At 46.8% G+C, this 13588-nt stretch overlaps 1 protein-coding gene across 3 annotated transcripts; it reads left to right on the top strand.

Moving 5' to 3' along the window:
- The first annotated feature begins 4 nt into the window (after positions 1–4).
- spty2d1.L (SPT2 chromatin protein domain containing 1 L homeolog) lies at positions 5–12702 on the top strand. Of its 3 annotated transcripts, none has more exons than XM_018257204.2 (6): positions 9–224; positions 7193–7307; positions 7932–9704; positions 10285–10438; positions 11134–11211; positions 11463–12702. In XM_018257204.2, the coding sequence occupies exons 1-6, from the start codon at positions 165–167 to the stop codon at positions 11566–11568; spliced, it is 2286 nt and encodes a 761-aa protein (XP_018112693.1). In that variant the 5' UTR covers positions 9–164; the 3' UTR covers positions 11569–12702. The 3 variants fall into 3 exon arrangements, with proteins under 3 accessions (XP_041445563.1, XP_018112693.1, XP_041445562.1); XM_041589628.1 differs by having other exon boundaries at positions 150–285; XM_041589629.1 differs by lacking the exons at positions 10285–10438; positions 11134–11211; positions 11463–12702 and adding an exon at positions 10242–10279 and having other exon boundaries at positions 5–224.
- Positions 12703–13588: the final 886 nt, after the last annotated feature.

Raw genomic sequence — 13588 nt, forward strand, 5'->3', positions numbered from 1 at the left:
TCTATCTGTCACCATCTCCTTCTTTCTGTTTCCCCCGTGGGTCACGTGACAATAAGTGCTGGCCGGAAGGTGCTTCCGGGTAGCTATCGTTTGGGCGGAAGTGATGTAAAATGTAGCAGTTTTGGGTTCTGAGTGCGTCGTAGTTTGGAGCGCATGGTACCGAGATGGATTTCCACAGTGTTCTGAGAATGGCGGCCGCCAAACCGGGGTCGGAAGGTGCAACGGTCAGTTGTGGGGGTGACTGGGGCTGGTAACTGGCAGCTGCTGGGAGCGTATATACAGTGTGTGAGTATCGAGTGTGTGCAGTGTGTCTATATACTATAGAGAGAGAGAGAGAGAGAGAGAGAGAGAGAGTCTATATACACAATGTATATATACATATACTGTGTATATTCTCTCTCTCTATATAGAGAGAGAGAGTGTATATACTGTGTGTGTGTGTATATATATATATATATGTTCAACACTTCAGCCTGTCAAAGTAAGTAGATTTTCTTACCTGATAAATCTCTTTTGCGTAGGCCCGTACTGTCAGTGCAGGACGTATGGGGTTAAGTTCTCCTCTCTGGAGGCAGGACAAACAATGATTAAATCTTTAGGCTCCTCCTCTTCCTGTGTCTCCTCTATCCCCAGTTTATTGTAAAGTCTGTGAATGGAGACACACACACACACAACATAGAGAGAAACTAACTCCCTATCTAACTCAGGCACGGCAGCAACCGGCACCCCACCAAAAATACAAGGGCGGGATGCTGCACTGACAGTACGGGCCTACGCAAAAGAGATTTATCAGGTAAGAAAATCTACTTTTATGCGTACGGCCCTACCTGTCAGTGCAGGACGTATGGGGATGTCCCAAAGTCGTCCTAAAAAGGGTAGGGTGAACTATTAACTGGTCAAAATGGAAAGAGAAAAGAAAAAAAAGGAATAAGGAAGCTAACTATGTGCTACTGCTGCTTGTAGCACCTTCCTTCCAAAATCTGATTGGCTTGAATTAAAAATGTCAAACTTGTAAAACTTGGAAAAGGTATGCGGAGAAGACCAAGTGGCCGCCTTGCAAATTGCTTCTAGAGAAGCATCTTGTTGAAAAGCCCAAGAAGTGCTAACTTTCCTTGTAGAATGGGCTGTAAGTAGCGTCGGAGGACTTAGACCAGCTTTGGTGTAAGCCTCCGAAATGGTAGTGACCAGCCATCGGGCAATGGAACGTTTTGAAGCTGGAAATCCCTCTCTGTTACCCCCAAAAAGGACAAAAAGGGCATCTGACTGTCTGAGGGACGTGGTCTTAGAGACATAAGTCTTTAAGGCTCTAACAGGATCAAGAACCGAAACGTCTAGCGTGTGATCCTCTGAACTTAGAGGACGAAGGACCGGAATTACAATGTCCTGATTGACGTGGAATTCTGACACCATCTTTGGAAGAAAGGTTGGATTGGTACGAAGTACCGCTTTGTCAGCGTGAATTTTTAACCATGGATGTATGCATGAGAGGGCAGCCAACTCGGAAACCCTCCTAGCTGAGGCTATGGCTAGAAGAAAAACCACTTTGAGAGTGAGATATTTTAAGTCAATGGACTCTATTGGTTCAAAGGGAGGTCCTTGAAGAGCTGTTAATACCAGGTTGAGATCCCACTGAGGGACTGGTCTCCGGGACGGAGGCCTAATTCTATATAGGCCTTGAAAAAATAATTTTACTTCTGGGAGAACAGCCCACTGAATGTGAAGAAGGGCTGCTAAAGCGGAAGCTTGAACTTTAAGAGAGTTTATGCTAAGGTTCATGTCGAAGCCTGCTTGCAGGAATTGTAAGATTTGTGGAGAGTGACAACTATCCCATAGTATGCTATGAGATTCGCACCAGGAAAGAAAGGTCCGCCAAACTCTATGATAAGCCTTAGCTGTAGAGGAACGTCTAGCCGCTAGTAGTGTAGCTATGACTGGGGCTGAAAAATCCCTTGCGTTCCCAGACACGGGATTCAAAAGAAATGCCGTCAAATGAAGCTTGTGCACGTCTGGGTACCAGGATGGACCCTGTGTTAGCAAATCCGGTAGTGCTGGTAACTTGAAAGGTTGATCCCCTAGCATGGACATTATGTCCGCGAACCATGTCCGTGCAGGCCATGCTGGTGCTACCAGGATCGTGGGTACTCGTTCTTGCCGAATTTTGGTGAGTATCCTCTGCAACATAGGTATTGGCGGGAAGGCGTAGGCCATCCTGAATGACCAGGGAGTAGCCAGCGAGTCTACAGCCTCTGCCATTGGATCCTTGATCTTGGAGAAAAAACCTTGACAGTTGATTGTTGTGTCTGGACGCCATCACGTCTACACACGGTGTTCCCCACCTGACTGTCAGCATTTGAAATATGGAAGTTTTCAGTTTCCACTCCCCTGGGTCTAGAGTGTTGCGGCTGAGATAGTCTGCCTGCCAATTTAGCAGGCCTGGAATGTAGATGGCTGTGAGATGAACTGAGTTGGACTCGGCCCAATGTATGATCTTTGCTATTTCCGCCATTGCTGCTGCACTTCTCGTGCCACCCTGTTTGTTGAGGTAGGCAACTGTTGTGCAGTTGTCCGACTGGATCCGCACATGGGCCGACTGACAGAGTGGGGTCCAGTGAAGGAGTGCATTGAACACAGCCCGCATCTCTAAAATGTTGATGTGAAGCTTTTGCTCTTGTTGGTTCCAAAGCCCTTGGCAACTTTGGTGTTGGTAGGTTGCTCCCCATCCTCTGAGACTCGCGTCCGTGGTAATAACCAGGGGTGGGGGCAAGTGCCAGGGTTTGCCCTTGGCTAGGTTGTGATGGAGAGACCACCAACGTAAACTGATTTGTACAGTCTGGGGAAGCAGAATTTGTTGGGAAAGATCTTGATGATCTCCGTTCCACTGACGTAGGAATTCTCTTTGTAGAGGCCTCATGTGAAACTTTGCGAAGGGAACTGCATCTATGGTAGATGCCATTAGACCCAATAGTTGTAGGGCGTTGAAAGTGGTTGTTACTTCGCCTGCCAGTGTTGAAATAAGGAATTGAATCTTTGTGATCTTTTCTGCTGGTAGAAAAAGACGTTGTAGTTTGGAGTCTACTATCATGCCCAAGAAGGGAAGATTTTGACTGGGGCAAAGGATACTTTTTTGATAGTTGATTATCCAACCGTGTCTTGTCAGCTGTTGAATGCAGAGCTGAGTTGCTTCTGTTGCCTTCTGTGCGGAGTCTGCGAAAATAAGGATATCGTCCAGGTATGGAAAGATATGAATGCCCTGGTGACGAATTGTGGCTATCAGGGCCCCGAGGACCTTTGTGAATATCCGTGGGGCCGAAGTGAGTCCAAAGGGCATGGCCTGAAACTGGTAATGCTGCTGATTTATATAGAAGCGTAGGTATTTGTAATGTTCCTGGAAAATGGGAATGTGTAAGTAAGCGTCCTTCAAGTCTACTTTGGTCATGAAGGCCGCTGATGGAATGGATGCTGTTATGGAGCGAATTGTCTCCATCTTGAAGCGTTGATAACGTACAAACTTGTTGAGGGAGTGAAGGTTGAGGATGGGACGAAAACCACCGTCTTTTTTTGGTACTAGAAAAAGGTTTGAGTAGAAACCATGAAAGTGTTCTTTCACTGGAACTGGAGCAATGACCTTTTTTTGAAGCATATCTTGAACAATGTTGGACATTGCTAAAGCTTTGACGGGGTTTGAAGGCAGTTTGGAAGGAACAAAACGGTGATGTGGAAAGGTGTTGAAAAATATCTTGTGACCTAGAGAGACAGTTCTTAGAATCCAAGAATCCGGTATGGATGTCTGCCAAATCTTGGAAAATTCCTTTAGTCTGCCTCCTAGTGTATTGTTTTGAGGAGGAGGCAGAGAGTCAGGAATCCTGAGTCTTTGATGGGCCACCTTTCCTGGGTGCCTTGGAATGGTTTTGCCAGGACTTGAACCTCTTGTTGGAGGCCTGTTGTGTAGGGGGTCTGCCTCTACTGGATTGTCTGTTGAAGGAACCCCAAGAACGCCGATGGTAGTTGCGTTTATGGGAGTCTCTCTGTGGTCTTTTGCCTTGAGGAAGGAAGACACCTTTACCTCCTGTGACTTCTGAAATGATTTTTTTCAGTTCAGGACCAAAAAGTTGTTGACCTTCGAATTTTAAGGAGACTAACCTGTTCTTGGAGGCCGCATCTCCTGACCACTGTCGGAGCCAGAGTGCTCTTCTTGCGGCTATGGCTGCTGCTGAAGATTTGGCAGCCAACTTAGATATTTCTAGTGAAGCGTCACTGAGGAAGGACAACGCTAGTGTGAGCTTGTCTAGGATGGCATCGGAATCTGTGTGAGGTGAGGGGTGTTTTAATTCTTGGCACCAAAATTTGGCGGTGCGAGCTACGCTAAAAGCAGCCGAGGCTGGTTGAATAATAGCTGCGGAGTGGAGAAAATCCCTTTTTAGGGCAGATTCCATCTTTTTATCCATGGGATCCCTGAATGAACCCGCATCTTCTGCGGGAAGAGTAGTGTTTTTTGATAAACGTACAATGGCTGGATCAACTTTAGGTGATTTGTCCCAGCATTGCTTGTGTTCCTCTGTTATGGGGAATTTGGCATAAAACTTTTGTGGAATGTTATTTCTCTTGTCTGGATCAGACCATTCCTTAGATATCATCTGAGAAATGGATTTGCTAGTAGGAAAGGATCTAGACTTTTTAGGTGTATTGCCAAGTACCTTGTCAGCCTTTGACAGTTGTGGTTGTGTTTCAGTGATCTCTAGGGTATCACGAAGGTGTTTAAGTAGGAGTTTAATGTCCTCTGGTTGTTTATGGGAGGCAGGTTCGTCAGAATCTGAATTATCAGAGTCAGAGGAATAGCTGTTATAGGACTCTTCGTCAGATAGAGAGGAAGAGGAACTATCGTGAAAACGTTTTGGAAATTTAGGCTTAGGTCTAGGCTTAGAGAAAGATTGAACAGACACAGCTTGCTGTACAGATGAGTTAATCTGGGTCTGTAGCCACCCCAAAAAATGAGAGAACTGATTGTCAGTTACAGTAGATGTATTGGCAGAAATAGAAGGTATATTATGATCTGGCTGCTGCTGTGGTGAAGCATTTGCAGAGCTAACAGGACCAGGAGAAAATTGTGGGTTATTCTCAAAATCTGAAGTGTCCTGAGCTGCATGCCCCAAAGCTGTAGTAATAGATTTGGGTTGCTGTACATCTGGGTCTGAGTCAGAAATTTGGTGAGATTTAACCATCCTTGTTAGCCTAGGTGGAGATGGTGAAGGTAAAAGAGGAGCTTTTTTTGCTTTCTTTTTAGTGACTCTGGAAGATTTCCTGGGGATGACTATTGGCTCAGAAAGATCTGCAATGAGATCTGCTAGCTCCTTTGAATGTGCCATAACTGTGGAAAACCCAGTGTGCAATGATCAGACTGAGGAAACAGGAAAAAAACAGGAACTTATCTGTTCTTATGTCTCTGCTCCGTGATGTCCTCTGTTTAGCACAGAGAAAAGGCGCGAAGCTGGAACCGTGACGTCATCAAAGAGCGCCTTAGTCAGGGAAAAAATGCGCGAAGACAAGGAACGCCTCTACTGACGTCATCCACAGCGCCTAGGAAGGCGACGCGCCTGCAGAATTTTCATCCCCCGCGCCTGGAGGCTGTTATAGAACAGCGTGCACGATTAGGCAGAGGCGCAGAGGAGATGGAACCAATGGTGCACACATGGGGAGCTCTTGAAGGCTCTGAGGCACGTAGGATGCCAGGGGGAAGGGTCCCGCCGGTCATCCAGAGTTTCCCTTGTATTACAGGGGTTAGGGAGCACACACTGCCCGCCGAGTGAGGGGGGGGGGGGCTCACCATAACCCGGGAATCACGCTGAATAAGCGGAGCAACACCAAACCATAAGGAAGGGGCTCAGTAAGAGAACCGGGGCTCATGCATTTATACTAAAGGAGCACATAACCTTAGTAAGGGGCTCACCTTAGACAGAGCACTCCAGGTAAATCCTTAATGTTCTTGTTGGAAGAGGATTGTTGGGAGTGTCCACCTCCGAGCAGGACAAACAAAAAAACTGGGGATAGAGGAGACACAGGAAGAGGAGGAGCCTAAAGATTTAATCATTGTTTGTCCTGCCTCCAGAGAGGAGAACTTAACCCCATACGTCCTGCACTGACAGGTAGGGCCGTACGCATAAAAACTTTATTGTCATCTTCGCAGTCAACCAAGTCTTAGAAATGAACATTTTATTTTCAGTTTTTTAATTTGTCCAATTACTTGTGAGCCCCTGAAATGAAGTGATTGTGTTAAAAAAGGCTTTAGTTCGTCACTCTTTTATTCAATCTTTTTGTTCAACCCACTGAATTGAAGCTGAAAGTCTGCAGTTCAACTGCATCTGAGTTGTTTCATTTAAACTTCATTGTGGTCATGTACAGAACCAACATTAGAAAAAAGTTCTCTCTCTGCCCAAATATTTATCTAACTGTATAATGTGTGTGAGTGTACGTGCAGTTGGTTGTAGTGATGTCTGTTTGTAGTGCAAGACCGGCAGCAGATGGTGTAGGGATGAGATGTGGCCATTGGGCTGAGGGCAACCTGTGTATTTGCCCAGCTGCTATTTTGGCCCATGTGGGGGAAGGGGTAGAGGAGAGAGTTGTCTGTTAAACAATTAGCACAACTGCTCTGGGTTTGTTGTCTTTGTACTATTTGCCTTTAAATATCTGGTTTCTCTTCTTATTCACCTGTCACTCTCTCTCCCAACTTTACTGGAAATGGGGTTGTCTAGAAATCTGCATATACCCCCTTTTAAAGCAGGTTACTTGACTCCTGATAAATGTGCCCCTACTGTATGAGAATGTGATAGGGACCTTAGATTGTAAGCTCACTGGGGCAGGGACTGATGGGAATGTGATAGGGACCTTAGATTGTAAGCTCACTGGGACAAGGGTTGATATGTATTATGCATAATCTCAGTACAGTGCTATGAAACATGTCAGCACTATATAAGTAAAGGGCACACATAGCCACTGGGTGTTTGCAGTGAAATATGCAGCGGGGGCAGCAATCCTAGGAACAGGACCCCCCCCATACACTTCTTACGGTCTGAATCTGACCCAGAGGAGTCTGTAAGTGGCGGCTACTCCCTGGCGTGGGGGGTCTGTTAAAGATCGTAATGACCCCACTACTGTTTATTTCAGGGGCCCCTGTTAACTCTTTCTGTTTCCTTTATAGAAAAGGTACAGTCTGGCTGTGGGCCCCCCTCGAAAGGATCCGAAGGTGAAAGGTGTGGATTCTGCAGCTGTGCAGGCCTTTCTCAGGAAGAAAGATCAGGAGATGCAGAGGAAAGGTAACCTACCAACACTAGCTTTAGCTTTTGGGATGCTAATGTGCCCCGCAGCATTCTGGGGCTTCATCTGCTAAACAGGAGCCATTTGTATCTTGAAACTTTATGGCCGTGACTTCATCCTACTGGGACTCCCAGCAGCCTGTGCTATGTACCCTACATGATACATTTCTTCTATTTCACCCATTCATACTCATGGGGTGCTATACCCACATGATACATTTCTTCTATTCCTTTCACCCATTCATACTTATGGGGAATATATTCTCTAACCCTCTGATACATGTATCTGTACTCCATAATCCTCATGTGCCATTTATAATATACATATGTACCACTTAAAATTCCTGTATATTTGTATTTATACATATATCCTGAATCGTTGTAGAAGAAAGAACACCAACAAGTGGGCAGCCTGTGTCTGTTGGCAGAAGGTCTGATCATTCACTGTGATATTCCAGGAGATATTGCCGTGATGGTGCAGATCTATTACTAGGCGGTGTTGTTTTTATTACAGTAAGAGAAGAAAACCCTTTTCCAGGGCAGAATGAGGGCGGAGCTATGCTAGTGATTGGGGGACAGAGTTACTAGTGAGTAGAATTAAATTGTCTGTCTGGTGTCTTTCAGAGGTTGAAGCGAAGAGGAAGAAGGAGGGATTGTTGGCCAAACGCAAGGAGCTGAAACATGATCGAAAAGCCCGAGCCATGGCCTCCAGGACAAAGGACAACTTCAGGGGTTACAATGGGATTCCGGTTGAAGAGAAGCCCAAAAAGCACAAACATTCCGACCTGGAGGAGGATCAGAATGGCAACGTGTGTGCTGCCGAGGAGGATGAGGAGTATATGACAGAGGAGGAATTGTATGAGTATTCTCAGTCTGAATCTGAGCCGGAGGAGGAATTGCCCCCTCAGAAAGTTGCCAAACCTGCACCCGGAAAGAAGCCTCCAGGGCTTAACTTCACCGAACTGCTGCGGCTTGCTGAACGGAAGCAACACGAGCCAGTGGAAATGGTCCGACCTGTGAAGAAAGAGAAACGTCTCCGAACCGCAGAGGAGCTGAAAGAGTTGGAATTTCTAGAGAGGAAAGCCCAGAAGGCAGACAGAAAAGATCCAAAGAGAAACGGGCAGGTTGTAAAAGTCTGTAAAGGTTCTGGAGACAAATATTCCTTGCTGAAAGGAAACCATTCAGGAGAGAAAAGGTCCCATGAAAACTCCAGCTCCAATGAGCAGAGTGGAACCATCAGAACGTCCTTCAGTGATACTGGAATCAGAAAAGATAAGAATGTGTCCATAATCCATCCCAAAGCGTCAAAGCTCCACACAAAGTCATCTTCTGCCAAGGACTTTGGTGCTAAAGGTTCTAGACCCAATGCAATGGGGGATGGCAAGAATAGACACAGCTCTACCCGGCCTTCAGAAGCCTCCAGTTCCACTTCTGGGCGTTCCTCTGGAGGTTCAAGTTCTGCTTCAGGGAGACCATCTGGATGTTCAGGCTCTGGGAGATCATCTGGAAGTTCTGCTTCAGGGAGACCATCTGCAAGTTCTGGCCCTGAGAGACCATCTGGAAGTTCTGGCCCTGGCAGATCATCTGGAAGTTCTGCTTCAGGGAGACCATCTGGAAGCTCTGGCCCTGGGAGACCATCTGGAAGCTCTGGCCCTGGGAGACCATCTGGAAGCTCTGGCCCTGGGAGACCATCTGGAAGCTCTGGCCCTGGGAGACCATCTGGAAGCTCTGGCCCTGGGAGAACATCTGCAAGTTCTGGCCCTGGGAGAACATCTGCAAGTTCTGGCCCTGGGAGACCACTTGGAGGATCAGGTTCTGGTTCAGGGAAGCCAGTGGGAGGATTAGGTTTTTGTTCAGAGAAGCCAACAGGAGGATCAAGTTCTGGGTCAGTGAGAGAGTCGGGTTCTAGTTCAGCAAAGACAGCAGGAGGATCAGGCTCTACTTCTAGTTTTACCCGGCCACCTAGCAATTTCAATGTGGCTCATGCCAAGCCTGCTACTAGTTCTGGCTTTGCCCGACCCTCCAGTTCAGCAACACCACGTGCAAGCAGTACTGGTAATTCTGCCAGTAATTCTTCACGTCGGCCTAGCAGCTCAGGAGCAGTGCGGCCCAGTAGTGGCACACCTAAAGGCCCCTCTTCTCGACCAGGCACTGGACCGACCTCTGTGCGGACAAACAGCACTTCAGTCTCAGTTTCTGCTCTTTCGTCACTTGGCTCAGGCCCTGGGCGGCCGGTGGCCGCTTCAGCAATAGGACCATCAACATTTGCAAAACCAAAATGTACTGTGGTGGCTGAAACCATTTCTTCCAAGAACTTTGTACCCAAGTCCATCAATGGGCATATGAATGGAGTGAGAGCAGTACCCCCTGGGCAGAGACCTGCGATGCGCCCACCAGGTAAGCCACAAACTGTGCTTAAGGTGCATTAGGGTTAGAGCGCCCATTCCTGGGTTCATTTCATGGACCCTAAACTGTTCTGCTGCAAACAACTCTTGCTGCGAGCAGGGTGCCAAGTACACCTGTTTGGCTAAGGGAGCACCGCAATACCCTAATTTTATTAGTAAATGTCTGTGGTTTTTGTTTCTTGCACTAAACAAGGAAAAAATGTGAAAATGAATTAAAACTCATATTCTCCTTCCTGGTCCTAAAGGGCAAAGTCAGACAAACGAACAGCCCAATGAGAAGCCTCTGTATATTGAGCTGCTCTTTATCTAACTGGCTGTAGCTGGGCAAAGGGAGGGGTTTATTTATACAGAGACTTCTCATTGGGCTATTGGTTTGTCTGACTGCTCTTTGGTATCAAGAAGTATGTTGGTATGTGTGTGTGTGTGTGTAAATAAAGATTACTCCCCCCCCCCCCCCCGCATGTATAAAATTGCCCTAACCGTGCATGTTTACTAGGGTTATATCTACATAAAATATATGTACATTCAGCAGAACATTGTTCCTGCCTGTAATGTACAGATTTATTTTTCAGGCTGTCCTTTGCCCCCCATCACCAGCTCTTACAAACGAAGGATTGACGATGATGAATATGATTCAGAGATGGATGATTTTATAGACGATGGGGGTGAATGCCAGGATGAAATATCCAAGCACATTCAGGAAATATTTGGCTACGACAGAACTAAGTGAGTGAACTGTTTCTTTTGAATCTGTCTACCCTCTCTACATACATAGGGGCAGTATATCTGTGCTAAGGGGGAGTAAGTGGGAACCCAGTGGGGTTACTGTATGTTACTCCCTGAAGCTATCTGATCCCCGTTGCTTTATGGCAGCTGAGATTCTAGCTATCTGTATAACAGAACATTCTGTCCCAGTGGCTGCACAGATCCTATCTGATCCCCATTGGAAGCAGCAGTCCTGTCCTGCTTTATGGCAGCTGAGATTCTAGCTATCTGTATAACAGAACATTCTGTCCCAGTGGCTGCACAGATCCTATCTGATCCCCATTGTAAGCAGCAGTCCTGTCCTGCTTTATGGCAGCTGAGATTCTAGCTATCTGTATAACAGAACATTCTGTCCCAGTGGCTGCACAGATCCTATCTGATCCCCATTGTAAGCAGCAGTCCTGTCCTGCTTTATGGCAGCTGAGATTCTAGCTATCTGTATAACAGAACATTCTGTCCCGGTGGCTGCACAGATTCTATCTGATCCCCATTGTAAGCAGCAGTTCTGTCCTGCTTTATGGCAGCTGAGATTCTAGCTATCTGTATAACAGAACATTCTGTCCCAGTGGCTGCACAGATCCTATCTGATCCCCATTGTAAGCAGCAGTCCTGTCCTGCTTTATGGCAGCTGAGATTGACTTATTTCTCATGTGCAGGTACAGGGATGAGAGTGATTATGCCCTGAGGTACATGGAGAGTAGCTTCCGGGAGCAGCAAAAAGAAGAGGCAAGAAGGTAAGTGTGTAATTCCAGCATGCGTTTCAGGCAGATTTACATGGTGTGGATGGAAGCAAAGTGCTAGTTCCACCATAGCCAGTCCATAAATCCCTGCTGTGTGGAGAATGTGTGATTCAGTCAGTACCTACAGTAAGTGTGCCTCACACTGGGCTGGTATGGCATGGTATCTGGGCTACGAGACTGGTAATTAGAATTATAAACAGAAGAAGAGGTTTGACCTGTCGTTATGTACTGTATTCTCCTTCCAGCTTACGTTTGGGCATCCAGGAAGACTTGGAGGAGTTGAGACGTGAGGAGGAGGAGTTACAGAGGAAAGCCAAGCAGTTAAAGGGAGCAAAGAAGATGAAGAGTTGACCCTCATCTACTCTTTGTTTTCTACAGGCGGATCGCACAGGAATCCTTTTTTTTTTTTTTTTGGCGGAATTTTTGCCAATATTCTCACATGTCAAGATTGGATGTGCAGGAAGCTGCCAATGTGATGAAGTGAAATGGACTTTTATATAATATAGAAATCTATTATTAGAGAGGGCTCCTGGGACCCAATAAATTATTGACAGAGTTTATGGACCACTGCTATGTCTATTTCTACACTGCTGGGGAACCAGCCTTTATTTATAAAAACAAGTACAAGTGCACTTAATGACTAGGGCATTGCTGACCAGGTGAGAGGGGCCAGGGACTAAGCTTTACCTTGCTGGGGAGCCCTCCGGTAGCATTGGGGAATCACCCTGGGGGGGCGGAGTTTGTCATTTGTGTTCTATCACCCTGCACAGCACAAAGCCAGGAACCATGTATATGTACAGCACCATTGCACCCTGTAGTGATGAGTTTAACCTCTGCTGCTCTACTCTGCACAAGACATACACTTGCCTGTGTGGCCATTCCCGGAGGGGGGGGGGTGTCCCTTGGGATACAGATGCTTGTGTGGCAGTTACCTAGGGGGTGAACTCTCTCTATTGATTGTATAGAGCTGTTCTAGTGCTATTGGGCTGGTGTCTAAGTAACCCCTTCCTATCCGTCTGATTTCCTAAACTGACACTTTATAGGAAATTCCTGCCACAGAGAATGATGGGCTGGATCCAAATACTGGCAAATGAGTGAGTTAAATATACACTTACCTCCCTGACTCTGCAACCTCTGCCCAATGACAGGCTTCATGTTCCTCCTCGATGTGACTCGTGATTCGTACACTGGTGACCTGCAAGAACATGTTCCCTTTTACTGAGCCACTGCCAGACAATGACAAAAAGTGCTCCCATGTCTTATTTAACCCCTTTGCTGTTTGTGTCACAAAATGCCAGAGTAACAGGTCTATTTTTTTTTTCCTCCAGCCTAATTTGCTAATGAATTAATCAATCATGAACCCCGCTCTTAATGAGCTTTGATCCTAAGACTGTTAGCTCAGCAAAGGCTTCTGCAGCAAAAGCAGCTGTTCCTCTGCTAATCCACTTGCACAAAATGTGCTTTTATTAAATAAACCTGCTACCACTCATTTCCGCTGCCTTCTGTATATTGGTTTCTGCTTGATGCTGGCATGGAAGGGGTTGCACAAGCATGCTCTGAAGGACTCTGGGAAGGGAGGGGTTCTATAAGGACTCTGAGTGACTCTGGGAGGGAAGGGGTTGTACGAGTATACATGGAAGGACTCTGGGAGTCAAGGGGTTATTGAGCATACACTGAGGGACTCTGGGAAGGGCATACATAAGCATACTCTGGGAAAGAAGGTATTATATGAGGGACTCTGGGAGGGAAGGGGTTACACAGCCATGCTCTGAGGGTCTCTTGGAGGGAAGGAAAAACATGAGCATGCTCTGGGAGGAAAGGGTTTACACAAGCACACTGGTTATATGAGGGAAGGGGATACACAACCACGCTCTGAGGGACTGGGAGGGAAGGGGTTACACAAGCACGGTCTGAGATACAGAAGAGGCTATATGAGGATACTCTGAGGGTGTCTGGGAGGGAAGGGGTTATATAAGGGACTCTGGGGACAAGGGGTTATATGAGGGACTTTGGGAGGAAAGGGGTTATATGAGGGACACTGGGGGAGAAGGGGTTATATGAGGGACTCTGGGGAGAAGGGGTTATATGAGGGTCTCTGGGAGGGAAGGGGTTATATGAGGGACTTTGGGAGGAAAGGGGTTATATGAGGGACTCTGGGGAGAAGGGGTTATATGAGGGTCTCTGGGAGGGAAGGGGTTATATGAGGGACACTGGGGGAGAAGGGGTTATATGAGGGACTCTGAGGGAAGGGATTATATGAGGGTCTCTGGGAGGGGTTATATGAGGGACTCTGGGGGAGAAGGGGTTATATGAGGGTCTCTGGGAGGGGTTATATGAGGGACTCTGGGGGAGAAGGGGTTATATGAGGGAG

Source organism: Xenopus laevis, chromosome 4L (assembly GCF_017654675.1).
Source record: "Xenopus laevis strain J_2021 chromosome 4L, Xenopus_laevis_v10.1, whole genome shotgun sequence".
Taxonomy (NCBI): Eukaryota; Metazoa; Chordata; class Amphibia; order Anura; family Pipidae; genus Xenopus; species Xenopus laevis.